The sequence below is a fragment of the Leuciscus leuciscus genome (assembly GCF_965113295.1).
Source record: "Leuciscus leuciscus genome assembly, chromosome: 10".
Lineage (NCBI taxonomy): Eukaryota > Metazoa > Chordata > Actinopteri > Cypriniformes > Leuciscidae > Leuciscus > Leuciscus leuciscus.
Window position 1 is genome coordinate 32,383,691 of NC_138734.1, and position 18,034 is coordinate 32,401,724.

The following is an 18,034-nucleotide window of genomic DNA, read 5'->3' on the forward strand; positions in this document are numbered from 1 at the left end:
AAAATGCTATAGACTTTAATATAGACTTTCAGTGATTTTATACCATCATACAGTATGTGCTGTACTGAAAACGGTATGCACAAAAAAAAACTGAATGACAAAATGCAAAATGGCTGCATAAAGTGAGAGAAAAGGGGGAAAATGGGGAAAATGGCAGATTTATTCAAGGTGTTGATGGCAATGAAAAAAAAATTTAATAAGAAAAATGGAAAAAGAGAAATGAGAATAACATTCCAGGGATTGAGTGGAAACCTGAACCCATATAACCATCCAGATTGCAATCATGTAGAGGTATTAAATCCGCCTGTGAAACGTACAGGAGACATTAGCATATCTACAACTTACACCAACTTAGTTAAAGCAATGTGAAAAAGCGCTTCAGATTGTGAAAGGTGTGAGAAAAACCAGCTGGGATAAAAGTGAAATACTGTAAGGAAGACGAAGACATGGCCAGCAGAAAGATAGAGACATTCCTTTATTAGACAGCTTTATTCATCATTTCAGCTGCTGCTTCTGTGGCTTTTGTATGGATCATTATGTTCTTGGGGAATGAAAGGTAGACCGGTGAATAGGCTGAGAGGTTAGGAAAGGCAGACAGTTTCTTTCAAAGCACTTGAGAGAACAAAAAGAGGCTACAGAAGCAGAATTATGACATCACATCCATTGAAGCGGACGAGGTGGTATCTCATTCTCTGGTCAGAGCCAGGGATATATTCCTGTGCATATATTTCCTTCCAAAGGCTATATTATTTAAGTCTTTAGACACTCTGGCCATGGGGAAAGCCTTGATCTATTATACAAGATGCTCTTGATTGAATTTAGTCTGATTCATAATGAGCATTACTGGATGGCCGACATGAAATGGATGTCATAGATAGAATCTAAAAAGACAGTCAAACTGGATCCGGCATGTTGAAATGATTGACGGAACTGGGGCGCAATACCAATTGTTATGCAACGTGAAGTTAATGTATTGCCTCATTTCACATTCACAGTCAGACCTGCGACGTTTCAACACTCTTACAGATTGTTTTAGCGGGTTTTGTATTTTTTGACCTTCAAAAGCATGCGGCGAGGTCACAGGTGCATCTCTGCGAAATATCTGAGCGAGAGATGGGAGACTCATTAAGATGTTGTCACGCTACGCGAAAGCTTCGCGCAAGTCTTTTGACGGCACCAAGATTTGATCTGCGCACACCTCCCTCTTATCCAGATGGGTTTCTCTTCTTTTTTTCAAGTCACAGGTCTGTGAAGTACCATCTGTTTATCAGCAGTAAATAAGTTCTGAGTCGTTCGTCAGTGACAGCCGTTCTAGCCGATCTCAGTCACCGGAAGCACTGCACTTCATGGTGGTTTAAAAAAAAAGAAAAGATTTCAGCATGATATGTCTGATGAGGTGTAAAGCTCGATCGTTGGTGGTATTAAACAGTGCACATCGGTAACTTCCATCTGCGTTTATTAGCATTTCTTATTCCACTTCCTGTGAATTATAAGCCGTTTGGGTTGATTCAAGTGTTGAATCACATCAACAACGTAGTTCTGAAGTGTCATGCCTGTTCAAATGTGTTCAGATGTTTGAGATTTTTAATCGCAGCTTTGTAACCAATTCTCAAAAAAAAGAAAGAATAATGCACGTCTACATTTGGTCAGTTTAGTCAATTGGACCAGACCATTGCTTTTAATATGAAATATGAAATATTTCCACATTCAACGATTCATTGGGTTTCTTTAAAGGTCCCATGACATGAAATTTCCACTTTCTGAGGTTTTTTAACATTAATATGAGTTCCCCTAGCCTGCATATGGTCCCCAAGTTTCTAAACATTTTAATCGGTGTAAATCGAGCTTTTGCTATTTTTCTCTGCCTTTGAGAAAATGGAAGCTCAACCGGGCTGATCTTGAATCTCCTCCTTATGACGTCATAAGGAGAAATGTTACCTCCCCTTTCTCTGCTTTGCCCGCCCAGAGAATATTTCTCGCCCATGAGAAAATGAGCTAGGAAGTAGAACGCGCACGCGCGATTTTAGTTTGTTCACGAGAGATATCATGGCTTTTGAGCGAGCGAAGCATAATAATTGCTCAATAATTGGATGTACAAATGAACATCAAATGGTCAATACAGAGCTGGGCTTGCTGAACGTCGGACAAGTAAGTCAACAAATTATATACAAGTGTGTTGCTTTACTGTTTATGGTTACCTAGCTTCTTACACGTAGAATGTCGCTGTCACATTAGCTATGCAGTTACTTGCGCTAATGTAAAGGTAGACAGCATCAAGTTACACACACTGTAACGCGAGTGTTGTACATTTCTTTGTTATTTGGATAACCGTTTTCCTGTTGGTTATATGGTGCGCGCGATATCCGCATTTCAAGATCGCAGAGCTTGATGTAATTGTAATAAGATAAAATACAGACGTTACAGATCTCTCATGAAAAGGCAACAGTAGGTTCGCGTTAGCTACATGATGATGATAACTGTAAACCATCCGAATAAATTACCGTATCCAGACATAATATTTTAAACTAACAATTCGGAAACGTCCTGCTGGAGCCGCTGAGTTGCAACTTCTTCATCCGTTGCTTCTCCATCTGGATCAGATTCTGGGTCAAACTGAAATGCTTGAACGACTGCGTGTCTTCGTGCCATTGCAATATATCCAACATAAACAAACATGCATGGTACCGTTGCGCAAGATGGTCAAGGCCACACCCACCCTCCACCTTGCGCTGCCTTTCTCCTCCTCATTAGTATTTAAAGCTACAGACACCGAAACGGCCCGTCAGAAGGAAGCTCATTCTGGGACTGGCTTGTAGTGGCTATAATTCTGCACCGAGGCTGAATTTTTGGAAAGAGATTTCAGATACAGTACTAGGGACCACTAAGGACTATATTAAAGCCTACAAAAAGTAGCATGTCATGGGACCTTTAAATGATGTGCCTCGGTTAAACAAACAAACGAAAAAAGTCACAACTTTTCTTTTTATTTGCAATATACTGTGGTTTTACACTTTATTAATTGCAGCTTTGTTAGAATGACATACCTCTGAGACACTATTTGAAGCCTGAGATAGCAAGAGTAATTTATACAGAGAGGCAATGCACCATGGGTAAATGACTGCAATGCAGGCCTCCTGGGCATTATGTGAAACAGATGGATGAGTTTTATTAAGCATGTGGTACTTAACACTGCGCTGAGTGGGATTTCAATAAAGGAAATAAATGTTTGCATTAACAGCACCTCCCTGTGTAATGTGCCATCATGGCTTTCCAGTAGGGTGACTTATTTTAACAAATGCTTGTTGTCTTGGATTTATGAATATTGCGCTTTTGGTCTAGAGAAGAAGGTTTATTTCTCATATGATGAGTAGGTGGTGTTTGATAGAGATGAAGCGGTTTCAATCACTCCGAAAATTTGTTTTGATGCATTATTTTGTATCATTTCTTTTGCGTCAGAGAAACCAGATGTCTATATAAAGCTTTTGTGCCCATTTCTTTAGCTTATGTATTATTCATGCAGTGATTGCAGGATATTTCTCCTGAAATAACCTTGGCTTCTCTCAAAACTTAATTTCAGGAATGTGTGTCTGTCTGCTGTCTTTCACAATCTCTAAAGAAAACTATGTAATACAAGTAAACTTTATAAGGAACATCTTGAAGAAAAATGCTGACAATGTAGGAATCTCTTCTGGTATCTCTCTTTCACCCAAGAACTTGTTTTTTCAATGCGGACTTGTAGCTCATAGTTGAAGAAAATAAACTCTTTTCCTTTGACACTCTCACTTTTAATTTAATGTTTGCCAAAATATATTTTATAGCATCCTTTGCCGCAACTGACATTTAAAAAAGAAATGTGTCTCACAAATGCTGATTTCATAGCTTTATGTATCCTAAATACACACAATTATATAATATTTTGGTAACACTTTACAATAAGGTACATCAGTTAATGTGTTTTCTAACATGAACTAACAATGAGAAATACATTTGTTACAGTATTTATTAATCTGTTAATGTTAGTTAATAAAAATACAGCTGTTCATGTTAGTTCACGATGCATTAACTAATGTTAACAAATGCAATCTTTGCTTTTAATAACATATTAGTACATTTTGAAATTAATATTAACCAAGATTAATAAATGCTGAGGAAGTATTGTTCATTCTTAGTTCATGTACTGTATAAGGAAGTTAACTAATGTTAACTGATGAACCTTATTGTAAAGTGTTACCAATTGTTTGTTTGTTTTTTATAATTTGAAATTTAAAATGTATAAGTATCAAAACCGCTTTCAAAGTAACTTTAAAGAAAAACGTCTCTTTTAATATAATCCACCATTGGGGGGAAAAAAGAGGCCAAAGTTGAAGGCCACACTCATATTTTTTTTTTTTTTTTACTTTCTCTCTTGACATTCCAGTTAAGGATGTGGCCTTGAAGGAAAGGTGGTGTGGGCGTTAATTGACATTTAGATGTCTTTCTTTCAGTATTACCTTTGAAAAGTGACTGAAACTTGACATTTCTTTAGACTAGCACCTGTCAGGGAGCATAAATGGTCTTGCATGAAGCCTTTATCATTGTTTCAGGACCATCCCTGAAGAAGGCCTTACACAAGAGTAAATGTAAATAAACAAAAGGATATTTTGGTCTCATAGATCACCGGTCAATCATGAGCAATAATGAACTTTTTGTAACGATTGACTTTAGCGTTCGAAATGTCAATGATGAACTGCCAGGCCCTTTTTAGGTGAAGCCGTGATTCAATACAATGATTGGTTAATTAGATCCTAATTGCTCCACTTTACCAGTTAATTTACAATGTAAGCACTCATTAAAAGTATGTGGTGCTTTTCATTGCATATTGACAGCTTCTAAGCAGCACTAAAGCAGTTGTAAAACAATGACTTTTTCTCCATTTAAGCCACTTAAGTTCTTATCACGGCTGTACTCCATCTGTCTTGAAGCTCTACTAACTGTTCACAACTATGTTCTTTTGTTTCCGCAGACTCTTCCAACCACGCAGTACGAGCTGGAGATTGTGGCGAAGGACATGGCAGGAAGTGAGGTGGGACTGACAGGAACTGCAACAGCCACCATCACCATCACAGACCGGAATGACCACGCACCTGAGTTCACACACTCAGTGGTAGGAGGAACCTATTTTGGGGCTTTTTTTCATCTCCCTCTTCATTTTGTCTTCCCTTCTTAAAGGACAAGTTCGGTATTTTACACTTAAAGCCCTGTTTACAGATCGTATCTGATGAAATAGAACGGTTAAGATTAAAATTTGGACACCTGCTCCTGTCCCGAGAATTTTAGGTTTATTTCGCTCGTGGTTTGCTTGCAATTGGCAAAGGTGCATTATCGCCACCAACTGGGCTGGAGTGTCTATTATTCAAGCTCTCAACGGAAGAATCACGGGTGTGACGCGTTTGGCAAAATAGGTCCACAAAAGCGAAATAAACCTAAAATTCTCGGGACAGGAGCATGTGTCCAAATTTTAATCTTAACCGTTCTATTTCATCAGATACGATCTGTAAACAGGGCTTTAAGTGTAAAATACCGAACTTGTCCTTTAAAATTATTGTTCATTGACAGTATGTGACCTTCTCCATAATTTTCAGTCGTTCTGACCCAGAAACGATGTACACAAAAATTTTAGCGTTCTAAAGATACAAGTGTTATATTTCTACACCAAACTGTAAATAATGGCTGTCATAAAATCTTGTTTTTTAGAAAGTTGCCTCTACCAATTCCAAACAATTTTTAGTTGTATTCCTGTGATGACAAAGCTGAATTTTCAACAGTCATTACTCCAGTCGCCAGCTTCACATGATCCTTCAGAAATTATTATAATATGCTGATTTGGGGCTCAAGAAGCATTTCTTATTATTTTCAATGTTGTTGTTCTGATATTTAGGTGGAAACCAATACATTTTCCTGCATTCATTGATTAATAGAAAGCATTTATTTGAAACAGAAAACTTTTGAAACGTCTTAAATGTCTTTACTGTCAGTTTTGTTCAATTTAATGCATCCTTGCTGAATTAATTATTAATTTCTTAAAAATAATCTTACTGATCCTATCTTTTTAACAGTAGTGTACATTAAATTATTAAGACATCAATAACGGGTTAAGTAAAATTTTAAAACATTTATATTGTTATTTATATATTAGATTACAGTATATATTTATATATATTTAACGCTATGCTCTTCTCTAAAGTACTGTTTCAAGTACATATTTTTCTGATATAATGTGAAAGCTGTTGTGTTATATAAAAAATAATACAAAAAATTTAATATTTTTTTCTTATTATGGCTCAAAATAATAGAGCATGTCACATATAGTCATTGTTTAAACATTGCAGGAGTGCTGTATTGACCAATCAGAATCCTGGATCATAACTCTCCATTTTGTAATTGAAAATGAACCCTTTGAACAGCTGACTATTGTACTTCATTCACTTTTGTTTGAAATGATTCATATCAGTTTGAAGCAGCTTAACACCTGCAGTCATCTACCATGAGGACAAACACTCAAGCTTCTCACTCCAGAAGGCCTTCACCAATCATTTCCAATTGTCAATCACTCAAGTCACACGTATACATACACAACCCCTCAATGCTCAGCCAGAGCCTCAGCTATTCATTCAGATACACTGACCTTGTGAGAAAAAGCCCCCCCATGCATCAATCACTTTAATCTCAGGTGCACTGCAGTGACAGCTGTGATTCACAAATACTCACACACAAAGGTGATGGACTGGGTTCCTTCTTGCTCGCTTATCCTCTGCGACCTCCTGTTTGCAGTCTAAAATGATTGTGTTTTAATACTCAGGGTCTGCCCGGGCAATGATGTTCTGTCCATGGATGGAGTGTATTGTTTATGCGTGTACTGTTGTAGTCATTGGTATTTCTGGACTTTTTTAGCTACACATTTTAGCTATAGGCCATAAAATACACATTAGTCACAAATAGAGGCCACCTATGCCATTCAGCAATATAAAACCCAGAGGGCAAGAAAACTGCACTTATGCTATGTGCAAACTTAAGCTGCATGTCCATTTGAGCCCACCTGTGATGAATTTGTCAGAAAATGCTACACTTGCACTTTGCTAGCCAGCGGAGAGAAAACAACTATGCCAGGCTGATGCAGAGACACTTATTTTGAGCTGTATGCGTTTTTAGAGGAAGTGTCCAGGACTGTTGTCATATTTTCAGAGACATTTTGTCCACCCTAACTTGGCCCATTCCCAAGATGCACTGCTGTGCCAGGGAGAGGGGCTTTCTGACTGGTTGATGTGGACACTCATTCGGGTTACTTAGAGTGTCTTTGACAAATTCTGCTGTTTTAGGTTGTTTACTGGAAATACTAATAAGATGAAAAGGCAAAGATTTTGCATAAAATTAATTGCTTTAAATTTCAGTAATTTCTCTAAAAACAATGTGATCTGCATATGGAACTAGCTCAGCTAACTATCATTAACTAGTGGGACTTATGTTAAAATCTGACAAGGAAGAACAAAAATGAGCATACATTACACAAGAGTATATACAGGCAAGAGTTCATTGTAAAACCAGTCACTCACGAATGGAGCAGAAACAAAGCAACCTTGTTGTCTGTTTTCAGGTCTTCCTGCTTAGGTCTATCCCGTGCATTTCCCTGAAAATAATTGCACACCTTAGAACGTTCATCAACCAGTCAGATTCAAGCATTCAACAGCCCCGTAGTATAATTGTACTATATTGTCATTTTATAATAATATTTCCAGAACCAAAAATAGAGGTTCAAATTATTTGCAAATTAATTGCAAATTCCTCTGCAAATTAATTGCAAATTCCTCTGCAAATTAATTTTATCTGCATAAAGAAAACAGATTTTAAATGAGCAGAGTATACCAGGTTCACCAACAGGAACAACGATCATCATAATGGCGACTACAAGATAAAACAATGTAATCGACATTAATTAGAGCTAGTACTTTAGATAGTGACATTTATGTGAGCATTTTTAAAAGTCTGTATTTCTATCTTTGTCCGGATGCCACTTTACCCCGCTCCTTAACGAGAAGTGTGTTTGTGTTTGGTGTGTTTTTAACAAGCACTTTCCATGATAATTTTTCTCCATTTACCAGTCTGACAGAGTCTGAACTGACTGCAGCACCTCCTCTTTGCACACGCTTGAAAAAATCTCTTGACTACACTGTGAAATTCAGCAGTAGGAAAGCCTGCTGTCTCCTCACAGGTGCCTTTTGAGTGCATGTCTTTGTTTTTGGCACAAGTCCACCCTATGGGACTAGAGAGCTGTAGTTGTGGATCAGCAGAATATCCCTTCCTCTTACAGGCCACTATATCTGACAGACCTCATTAAATATTCATGAACAAAAACTTTGAAAGTGGATCATTTTGAAATTTCAGTCCTTCTGAAAAATGTTTGCTGGTCTTAGCCAGCTGGCCTCCAGGTTAAACCACCCAAGCACCAGCCTGACCAGGCTCGGAGACTATGTTAAACTACTGTAGCTAAGACCAGCAAACCAGCGTGGGCTATGTCTTTTGGGAGACAACCTGAGGATTTAAAGGGATAGCTCAGCCCCAAAAAAAAATTTATTCTGTATTCTTCATTTACTTACCCTCATTCCGTTCAAACCTGTAAGACTTACTTTCTTCTGTAGATTATAGAATACATTTTGAGAAATGTCTGTGTTTTTTGTCCATACAATGGGTATCAGTTGACACAAAGGTGAATAATGATCATCATTTTAATATTTGGCCATAACCATCTCTGTTTGCTGTGTCACTTCCTTATCAAATTCTAAATAAACTCCATTTTATATTACATGTATTTGGCCTATTTATACTGTGCATACTGCTTCACCATTTACCATTCTACGATAAAGCCTAGATTGCTACTTTCCCCAGAAGTGAGATAATACTTCCTTATCTCTCACAAATTTTGCAAAAGAGCAAAAGAAACTTCAGAAACTCTTAATAGAATTTATAGAAGAAACAAGCGAAGAAAAACATGCCACCTTCTCACATTTCCTCATTTTTCCTTAATTAGCAGATGTTTCACTTTATGAAATCACAGGCTGATATTTACACTCATTGGGTCTCATTCATGAAACATTTGTAAATATACGAGTAAATATGTGAGTGATTTGCGCGTAAAGAGACCTTCCCGAAAACTCTTATCCTGATTCACAAATACTTCGTAAACGTCAGATGTGATATTGAAATGTGTGTGTGTGTGTGTGTGTGTGTGTGTGTGTGTGTGTGTGTGTGTGTGTGTTAATGAATTCCAATCAGTCGTAAATGGGACGCGCGTGCACGCTCATTCTCAATTACCATAAATCCCGCCCATTAAATCCGACTGACAACTATATATGGCATCATATTATGACACCAAACGAAGGATTTCAACATGTCTTCTCAAAAGCGAATGAAAAAGAGAAATTTCTCAGATGCAGAAATTGAAGTTTTATTATCAGAAGTTCATTCAAAACGCCACATCTTATTTTCAAGCGTACATAGTGGCGTATCAGGTCCTAAAAACAAGGAAGCTTGGCAGCATATACAGATGCAGTTAATGGAGTTTCATCTGTTAATCGAACAGTCCCAGAAGTGAAAAGAAAATGGTTCGACATGAAGCTTGACTGCAACACTTGTGACTTGCGGACTTGTGTTCCGTTTGCAGATGCTATTACTGGCTCTCATAATAAAAGTAAAAAGAAAAACCGTATGTAATTGCTATATATAATATTTTTTTCAAAATGCTGTGTAAATATGTACCCGATTAAGGTGAATTAAAATGCAGCCTTATTAATGAGCAAAACGTTCGGATGTTGAACGCACAATTTACGCGTGGCTGGGAGCAGGTGTAGATTTCTTTCGTACCAACTAACATTTGGAAAATACGAACATTTTAATGAATCCGAAAATTTACGCCAGAACCACTTTACACACGATTTACACAAAAATTCGTTCTGCTCGTGTTTCATGAATGAGACCCATTGCATAGTCTTCCTCAGAAAGATTTTGTGTATACTGTATGATCATATGCACAGTTTATCATTTCTAGTCATTTATTGTCATTAACTGGTCCAGTCAGATCTAGAGGAATGGATGCATTTACATTTAGTAGGGTTGTAGCATCTCTACTTAAATGTGAATCCACCCTTTAGCTCACTGTGTTATAAAACCAATACAACTCTTAATTAAAACTAGCAAGCCTACACAGTGAAGCTGTATTATTTATTTGCATCAGCAACAGAGCCTCACAGAGATCTTTCATTCAATATCTGGTTCTTTATGTTGTAAATTGCTCATCACAGTGAAAATCAATTGGAATTTAAACTACAGCACTGAGATCATATCCTCAAATGAACCTGAAGATCAAGGAACGTTCAAATCTGAACCTCTTGTTGCACATCGACAAACCGCCTGGCCTCCCCTAAGCAGCACAGCTGAGCGCGGCAGAGCTATATTGTTTTTCCTTTGACCTCAATCCATTTCATGTATTTAACATCCGAGCCACCATTGAACATTAGTCTTTTAAAAATAAATGTCTGCCGTGTGTGCCAAGGGAATTATTGTATGCCCAGAGATAATTCTAGGCCTCGGCCAATGTATGGGGTCACGTAACTGTGTCCCGCAGCGGGAGTATTATTAGGATAATTGCAGACCTATCCATGCTCCCTCTATTATCTCTGTCTCCCCGGGTCCCTCTGACTCCTGTTTCCAGTTTCGGGATCTTGGAGCTGTGGAGGGAGAGACCAGAGGCTGTGGTAGTTGCCGCAGGTGGTATGTACATGCCCGCCCGCCCACCCACTGGCACTTTGTGATAACTGGCATGTATTTCCGATGAACCTCTTCCAAGTGTTGCAGCAGCCACTGATCCGGCTTATCACGCCTGTCACTCAAGGGAAGTGACAGCTTATCTGAGCTGCCTCTCTCCCCTGCATTGACAGCACGGCACTGCCTCCGTCAAAATGCTAATGACATCAACTTTGATGGCTACAAGTCCGCAACATGATTGTAACAAAAGTCGGGTGTACTTTGGGGGTCGACTCTGATTTGATGGATGTTCTTATTTCAATGGCCAATTGACTTTTTACAAGGCTTTTACAAGGGCTCCAGGCTGACATTTAAGAGCAGTGGCACTGGTTCCACCAAGTTCAACAGATGATTTGGTAGCACCAGGGTGGCAGATAGCACCAGGGTGACAAATCAGTTAATATTGCTACATATTTTTTCTCTTGGAAAGGAATATTTGACAGCAGCTTGTATTGACGGTAGCACTAGCTTGAGTTGGGATACGGATGCACAGTAAATACATTTTCATGTACAAAAACAGTAAAAATAAATAACAGCCACATTTTTATAGGTTTAAATTTAAATATGCAGTCAGAATTAAGAATCTACTCTTATTAAAATCAACCATTGGTTTACCATTGTATTGTGAAAACCACAGGTACCACGCATGGCACCTCACTACCTTTCTTACATCTCACAGACATGCTCAGGATGATAAAAAAAAAAAGAATACTACTACTCAGTGTGATTAGCTTTGTTCCAAAGTCTAGTGAACTCCCTATGTAGGCTGTCAATCTCAGAATAATTAAACTGCATTCTGAGATATCTTGTTTTGGCCAAATTTTAGGGCAAAGTTTCATGTATGCTTTACAGAGAAGACGATACCAGAGTGCAAAAAGCTCAGTGAAATAAAAAGAAGAAATCCAACCAATGGTGGATGAGGTGAGAGAAGTTCCCATTTATACCAAAAGGACGTAGACAATAAAGCATCTTATCTGGGTTTAGAACAGAACCAAGGGATCTGTTGGACCCACTGATCTATAGAATGACTGGATAGCTCATGACGTTCTAAACTGCCAGCAGGCAGTGAAGCCACCGGAAGTGTTCGAGCGGCCATCTTATGATTCCCTACCGGCAGAGGGCTCCAACGGCTGTTATACAGAGATTGGTAGCTCCGGCGGCACTTTTAAGATGACCCGCTGTGCAGCATACAAGTGTAAAACGACGTTCACAAAATGATGTAGAAAAACTGCCCACAGGTTGTAATTCAAGCCCTATAAGTAGTCATTTATATGCACAATTGTCGCTATTCCCGTGTTGTTTTCTCTGAGGCAAGAGTAATGCTTCCTCAAAAAAATAAAAATAAAAATAAAAGTCACCAGTAGCCTATAAGAAACCTCAGAGCAGCAATAATCACAATTAAGTGTCCAATAGCGACACCATTTGACAGCTTCAAAAGAGCTTTGTGCAGAGTCCGTTTACCGTTACTTACATTAACCCATACAATTTGTATTATGCATTTCCTGAACATGTACTTGCTATCTAATCAAACACTTTATTTGAACAAACTACTGATCTATAAAACACAATCAGAAAGAGCTATATTTTAAGAACACATATACAAGGAATTTTTCTTCAGTGACAAATCTTTCATTGTTTTATTTGACTGTTAAATTTGTTTATCTGCCATTTGAAGTTGAACAGCTCTAATCACGTGATGTTCAAAAACTGTCAAAATATGTGCTTAATGTTGTGGAAATAAAAACTTGATTTGGCTTTTGTGTACAACACATCTGCAAAAGGTAAACAGATCATTGCTTAGTAAAGTTTATTAGATTAAGTCATTTTTGGTAGTATCAGAGAAGGCTTATTGTCAATATAAATTCTAATACAAGAGGAACACAAACCTTGTTTTCTAGGAACAGACCAACAGAAAGGTCCCTGTATTAAGGGACACACAGTTGGACAGCAGTGAGGACACCTCTGACACTACAACTGATAATCCTATTCACGCTCCTACAACAAATGAGCACAGCTACTGCTTTGCCAGTCCAAAGACCCTCACCAGAAGGCTGATTAAAGCAATTAAAACAATCAACGATCACAAAAAGAAATCCAGAATGTACAATAAAAAAAAAAAATTCAAACCTGCAGAATATCATTCAGTCTCTCAGGGAATCTCAGTTATTGTCAGAGAATGGAGCATTCATGCTTGAAAACTGTCCTGATGTGCCATTAGAAATCCCGAAGAGAGAAAAATGTGGTAAACCACCTAGCCCCATTGCACTTACACTGCAATTCTATTCAGCTAAGGCCTACAAGCATGTCAGGGAGACCTTCAACATTGGGTTTACCTCACCCATCAACAATAAGGTGGTACAGCGGCACTGGAGGAGATCCTGGATTCGGTGAAGAGGTACTAACCTCTCTCCAAGCTAAATCAGCAGCAGCACAGGCCAAGGGACAGGAGACACTCTGTGCACTAATGATGGATGAAATGTCCATTATGAAGCACATTGAATGGGATGGCAAAAGAATGACTGGTTATGTAGACATTGGCACAAAAATAACAAATGAAGGCATACCAATGGCAACAGAGGTACTTGGATTGATGGCTGTCTGCATCCATGACCACTGGAAAGCTCCAGTGGCATATTTTTTAACACATGGAATGGAATCAGAGAGCAAGCCTGACAAGCCCTGCCTCTGGTGCGGCAATGCATCCATAAATTGTCAGATGTGGGAGTGAGGGTGGTATCCCTGACTTGTGATGGTCCATCAACACATTTTTCCATGCTCAAGGACCTTAGAGCAGACTTGCATTTCACAAACCTGAACCCCAGTTTCCCAGATCCATCGCACAGCCACAAAAGGATCCATGCCATCTTAGATGTCTGTCATATGCTAAAGCTGGTAAGCAACACCTTGGGGCCCTGTGGCATTATTGTAGATCCCTGTGAAAAGAGCATAAAATGGGAATACATCAAGTCTTTACACAGACTGCAAAAGGACTAAGGGCTACATCTAGGCAACAAACTGAGATCAGCTCATATAGATTGGCAAAGTAAAAAAATGAAGGTAAACCTTGCTGCACAGACCTTGCTGGCGCTTAGTCAGTGTGGTAGATCCCCTCCGGTTCTGCGAGCGACACCTGCAGCTCCCCCAGTTTGCTGGCTGTGAGCCAACTTGTAAATTCCTGGAGACATTCAACTGCCTTTTTGATCTGATGAATTCCAGAAATCCCATCGCCAGGGGATTTAAAAGTCCCCTGAGGCCCGTTAATGAAACACCAACATGGCCTTCTTAATGGAAGCTTACAGTTACATTAGTGGATTGAAAGAGCCAGGCATTAACGGACGACCCCTTGTTGAAACAGGCAAGACAACTGCATTCCTTGGCTTCCTGGTGGCAATAAAAAGTTTTAAACTATTATATGACATGTATATGACTGACATCACAGTTACAATATCTGCTGACCTACAAATTTTGCCAGGACCACCTTGAGCTGTTTTTTTGCTGCCATTCGCTCAGCCAATGGATGCAACAACAATCCCACAGCGAGGCAGTTCAAGTCAGCATTCAAAAGAATGGTAGTGAGACATGCCATCAAAGCCAGTGGCAACTACTCTCCACTGGACAGCACAGTGGTACTGGAGGCAACACCTTCTGATATGTTGTCATTTCGGCGAAGCGACATGCAACCCGAAGCAGAAGAGAACACGGAAACAAATACCACCGCAAGCCTTCCCAGTCTGTCCATGTTTAAAGAGGCTGTGGTCGGATACATAGCTGGCTTCGTAGTCAGAACAGCTACGAAGAAGATTCACTGCCCTACCTGTTTATCAGGACTCAGTGTAGAGAGCTCTTTCCATGATGAGTTTGGACACACCCTCATCAACATGAAGTCCCGAGGTGGACTTATCAGACCATCAGACAGTGTCCTAAAAATCTGCAAAACAGCTGAGAGGTGTATTCAACAGCACTTACTCACAAGGCACATCTCAGAATTGGACAGCAAATTTAAAACCAGGCTATCCACACAGGTTCTGGAACTCCATGGTGGCTCTGCATTTAAGGAACTTGAGACATGTTCAACTTAGAACCATACAACAATCATATTTTCCTTCTCATTGAGTACATTGCAGACAGCTACACCAACATCAGGCTCCACTTCCTTGCAAAGGAAACATCTGCTGCATCACACTGCAAACGGCTGCGTAAAACTCTGGGCAAGCTTGTTCTGCACTAAAATCAATAAGATAAAGAACAGTTTCAATTTCCACCAATCTTTGCCGGCATGAATTCACTGAAGATTAAAAACAATTAAACCTCTAATTTTAAACCTTGACCATGTTGCCAGTTTAGTTAACGTTTTGGGGTTTTAACTAGCTATACCACTGATCTTAGGCTACACGGAAGTCCCATAAGTGAATAACGAACACTGGACACACAAATTAAATATTATATTTTAAACATGTATTTTAACGAGGAGGAAAGCTGCTTTTTCTTCTTCATTCAAAGGGCAAATCACAAAATAAAACACTTCATTACTGCCACCTGCTAGCCACCAGTATCAAAGCAATTTTTAAATAAGCAGGAAAAATTTCCGACTTTAAACAAATACCTATTTAAATGCTTAGGATGTTTGCATTGTAAGAATACAGGGAGACTTTAGATTTAAAAACGGTGTCTCGTTAGGCAATGTTTTCTCAGTCAAATCATAAAATTTCCTATTGATTCAATAGAACGCGTGAGCTCACTAGGCAATACCAATATGGTGGCGCAGTGGCTTCACTGTTTATGACGTCATGAGCTATCCAGTCATTATATAGATCAGTGGTTGGACCATATGCAGTAATTGGGCTGAAGTCATTTTGACTATGATGGTTCTTGACCTAGGAAAGAGGAAAATAAGGATGGGCTGGTCAAGATGTTCCCTATCACTCCTACATGTTGCTTTTACATTTTGTCCATTGTGTGCAAATAGAGCCGTAGTTCGCTCAATATTTTTATGGATTGAATCATTTTGACTCCCACTTGATTTTCTCAGTAAATGATTGACCTTTTGGTTCTGCAAATATTCCTTCTTCATTATTTATCTTAGCAACCTTTCCCACTCTCCTGTAAAAAAAATTTCCCTCCAATAAGAGGACAGATAACATTTCCGGATGCCAATTTGTGAAGTGAAAACAATGTGGTTAACAGCATTAGAAAATCAGTTTTAGCCTTCATATTATCCATGATTTTAAATTATTACCCATCCCCTACTGTCCCCAGACCCCATTTCAGGTACCCCATGTCTGGTGTAGCTCAATTCCTTCAGCTACACCAGCAATTATTGATGGTCATGGAATCTTATTTATGGATTTTGTACTGTTTCTTGCTCTATGTCTTAAAGTTTCTGAGCAGAATATTGAGTCTCAAATTTATATCTCACTGGGCTGAATGAAAAGTAATTTCCAAAAATGACTTTCGGTTTCATTGACATCTGCGTACAGACATTTTGGAATAATAATAATAATAATTACTATTAGTCTTCAGTGTCACATCATCCTTCAGAAATTGGTGACAAATCAGCATATTGGAATGATTTCTGAGGGATCATGTGAAACTGAAGACTGGAGGAGTGATGCTGAAAATTCAGCTTTGCCATTACAGGATTCAATTTCATTTTAAATTATATTCAAATAGAAAATGGTTATTTTAAATTGTAATACTATTCTACAATATTACAATATTTTTTTATCAAATAAATTAAGCTTTGGTGAGCATAATAGGATTTGTTTTCTCAAAAATGTTAAAATCATCACTTATTTGAAACTTTTGACCAGTAGATGTGAATGCTTAAATCAAAGGGGAAAGTGTAAATGTGTATGTGTGGTGTGCATTGCAATAACATGTCTTAAATGAAACATATTTCTTTGTCCTTGACAAAGGCACATATATTGAAATGTCAAATAAAAAGAATTACCCATGACAATTCTTCTCCCAAAAATAGGTGACTATATTTGCTGCCTGATGCTAAGTAATCATGAAGGGCACTTTCAGACCCACAGTAGCACTTCTAATTATGATAATACTTCAAAAACACAGATTTTCAAAGGAATGTTCCACTTATTGTCTATGGAGACTCTGAGAGACACTCTAAAATATAATCAGGCCTAGAAAACACATGCATATTTGTAGAATAAACTACAGTGGCTGACGGTCCACAGTCTGGAAATTAAAGTACATGCTGTACATTGATAACACATAACCTTTCTTAATACATTTTATTCAATACCAACAGATCAGTCAAGTATGAGTAACAGTTCAGGTGCTAGTTTTTATGTATAGAATGTATATCCATGTAAATTCATGTTTGAACTGCTCATCTGTTAAGCACCAAATCATTTTTGTTAATGTTATATGAAGTTTTATCTATGTAAGTTTTAGATATTTAATATTAATATCAAAGCACCATTATACATTGTTTTTCAAAGAAAATTAATAGGATAGCCTTTCAATTAGAACTTAAATTAATTTACTCAGAATATGCTAACATGGCATATCAAGAAAAGGAAAGCAGCTTCTAACACTGTGTAATCATTTATCAAATCTGCAAAGTCATTGCAGCATATTTAGCATGCATTAATATAAATTAATGTTTCTCGGCAGTGTGTATAACAGGACTGAGCAGTCTTTCCGTTTGTATAATGAAAAAGAAAACACTAGGCCACATTATAGTTGTTTAGCATATTTCAAATTATGCAAATATTTTCTTTGGTATCTCTTAATTTGCATTTCTGCGTTTTAAATTGTTTACAAATCAACATGTTTGTCTCACAATGTACCAGATAGCTTTGCAGCTTGTTAGTTTTCGGCATGTTTATGCATTTATGATTTTGCTCATCATGAGCTGCAGTTATACTGCATCTGTTGCCATCTATATGTCATTTTCATATCCATCAAGAACAGACGTATTCATTTGTGGGATGATGACTTGATCATGCCCTCATTTGTCACTCAGTATGAGCTTGAGTAGCTACTAGTATACATCAGTTTAGTAAGAGATTTAAGATCAACTGTTGTACATTGTCCTACTACTATATAGACAGATTAAATTGGTATTTTTAAGGTAGTGAAACAAGTGGTTCTAGTGACATAGGTGAGATATGACATTCAGGATTATTCAGGCTCAATTTAAGCATTGTATACAGAGTAGAAATGACATCCTTCCTTT

General features: G+C 38.1%; 1 protein-coding gene across 5 annotated transcripts in view; it reads left to right on the forward strand.

The window, feature by feature from the left end:
- The window catches only part of cdh13 (cadherin 13, H-cadherin (heart)), a 417,024-nt gene that overhangs the window by 267,183 nt on the left and 131,807 nt on the right, over positions 1 to 18,034 (forward strand). For all 5 annotated transcript variants that reach the window (XM_082181942.1, XM_082181939.1, XM_082181940.1 and 2 more), the window contains exon 8: positions 5,003 to 5,143. In XM_082181942.1, the coding sequence (XP_082038068.1) occupies positions 5,003 to 5,143 (141 nt within the window). The remainder of the gene's footprint in view (positions 1 to 5,002; positions 5,144 to 18,034) is intronic.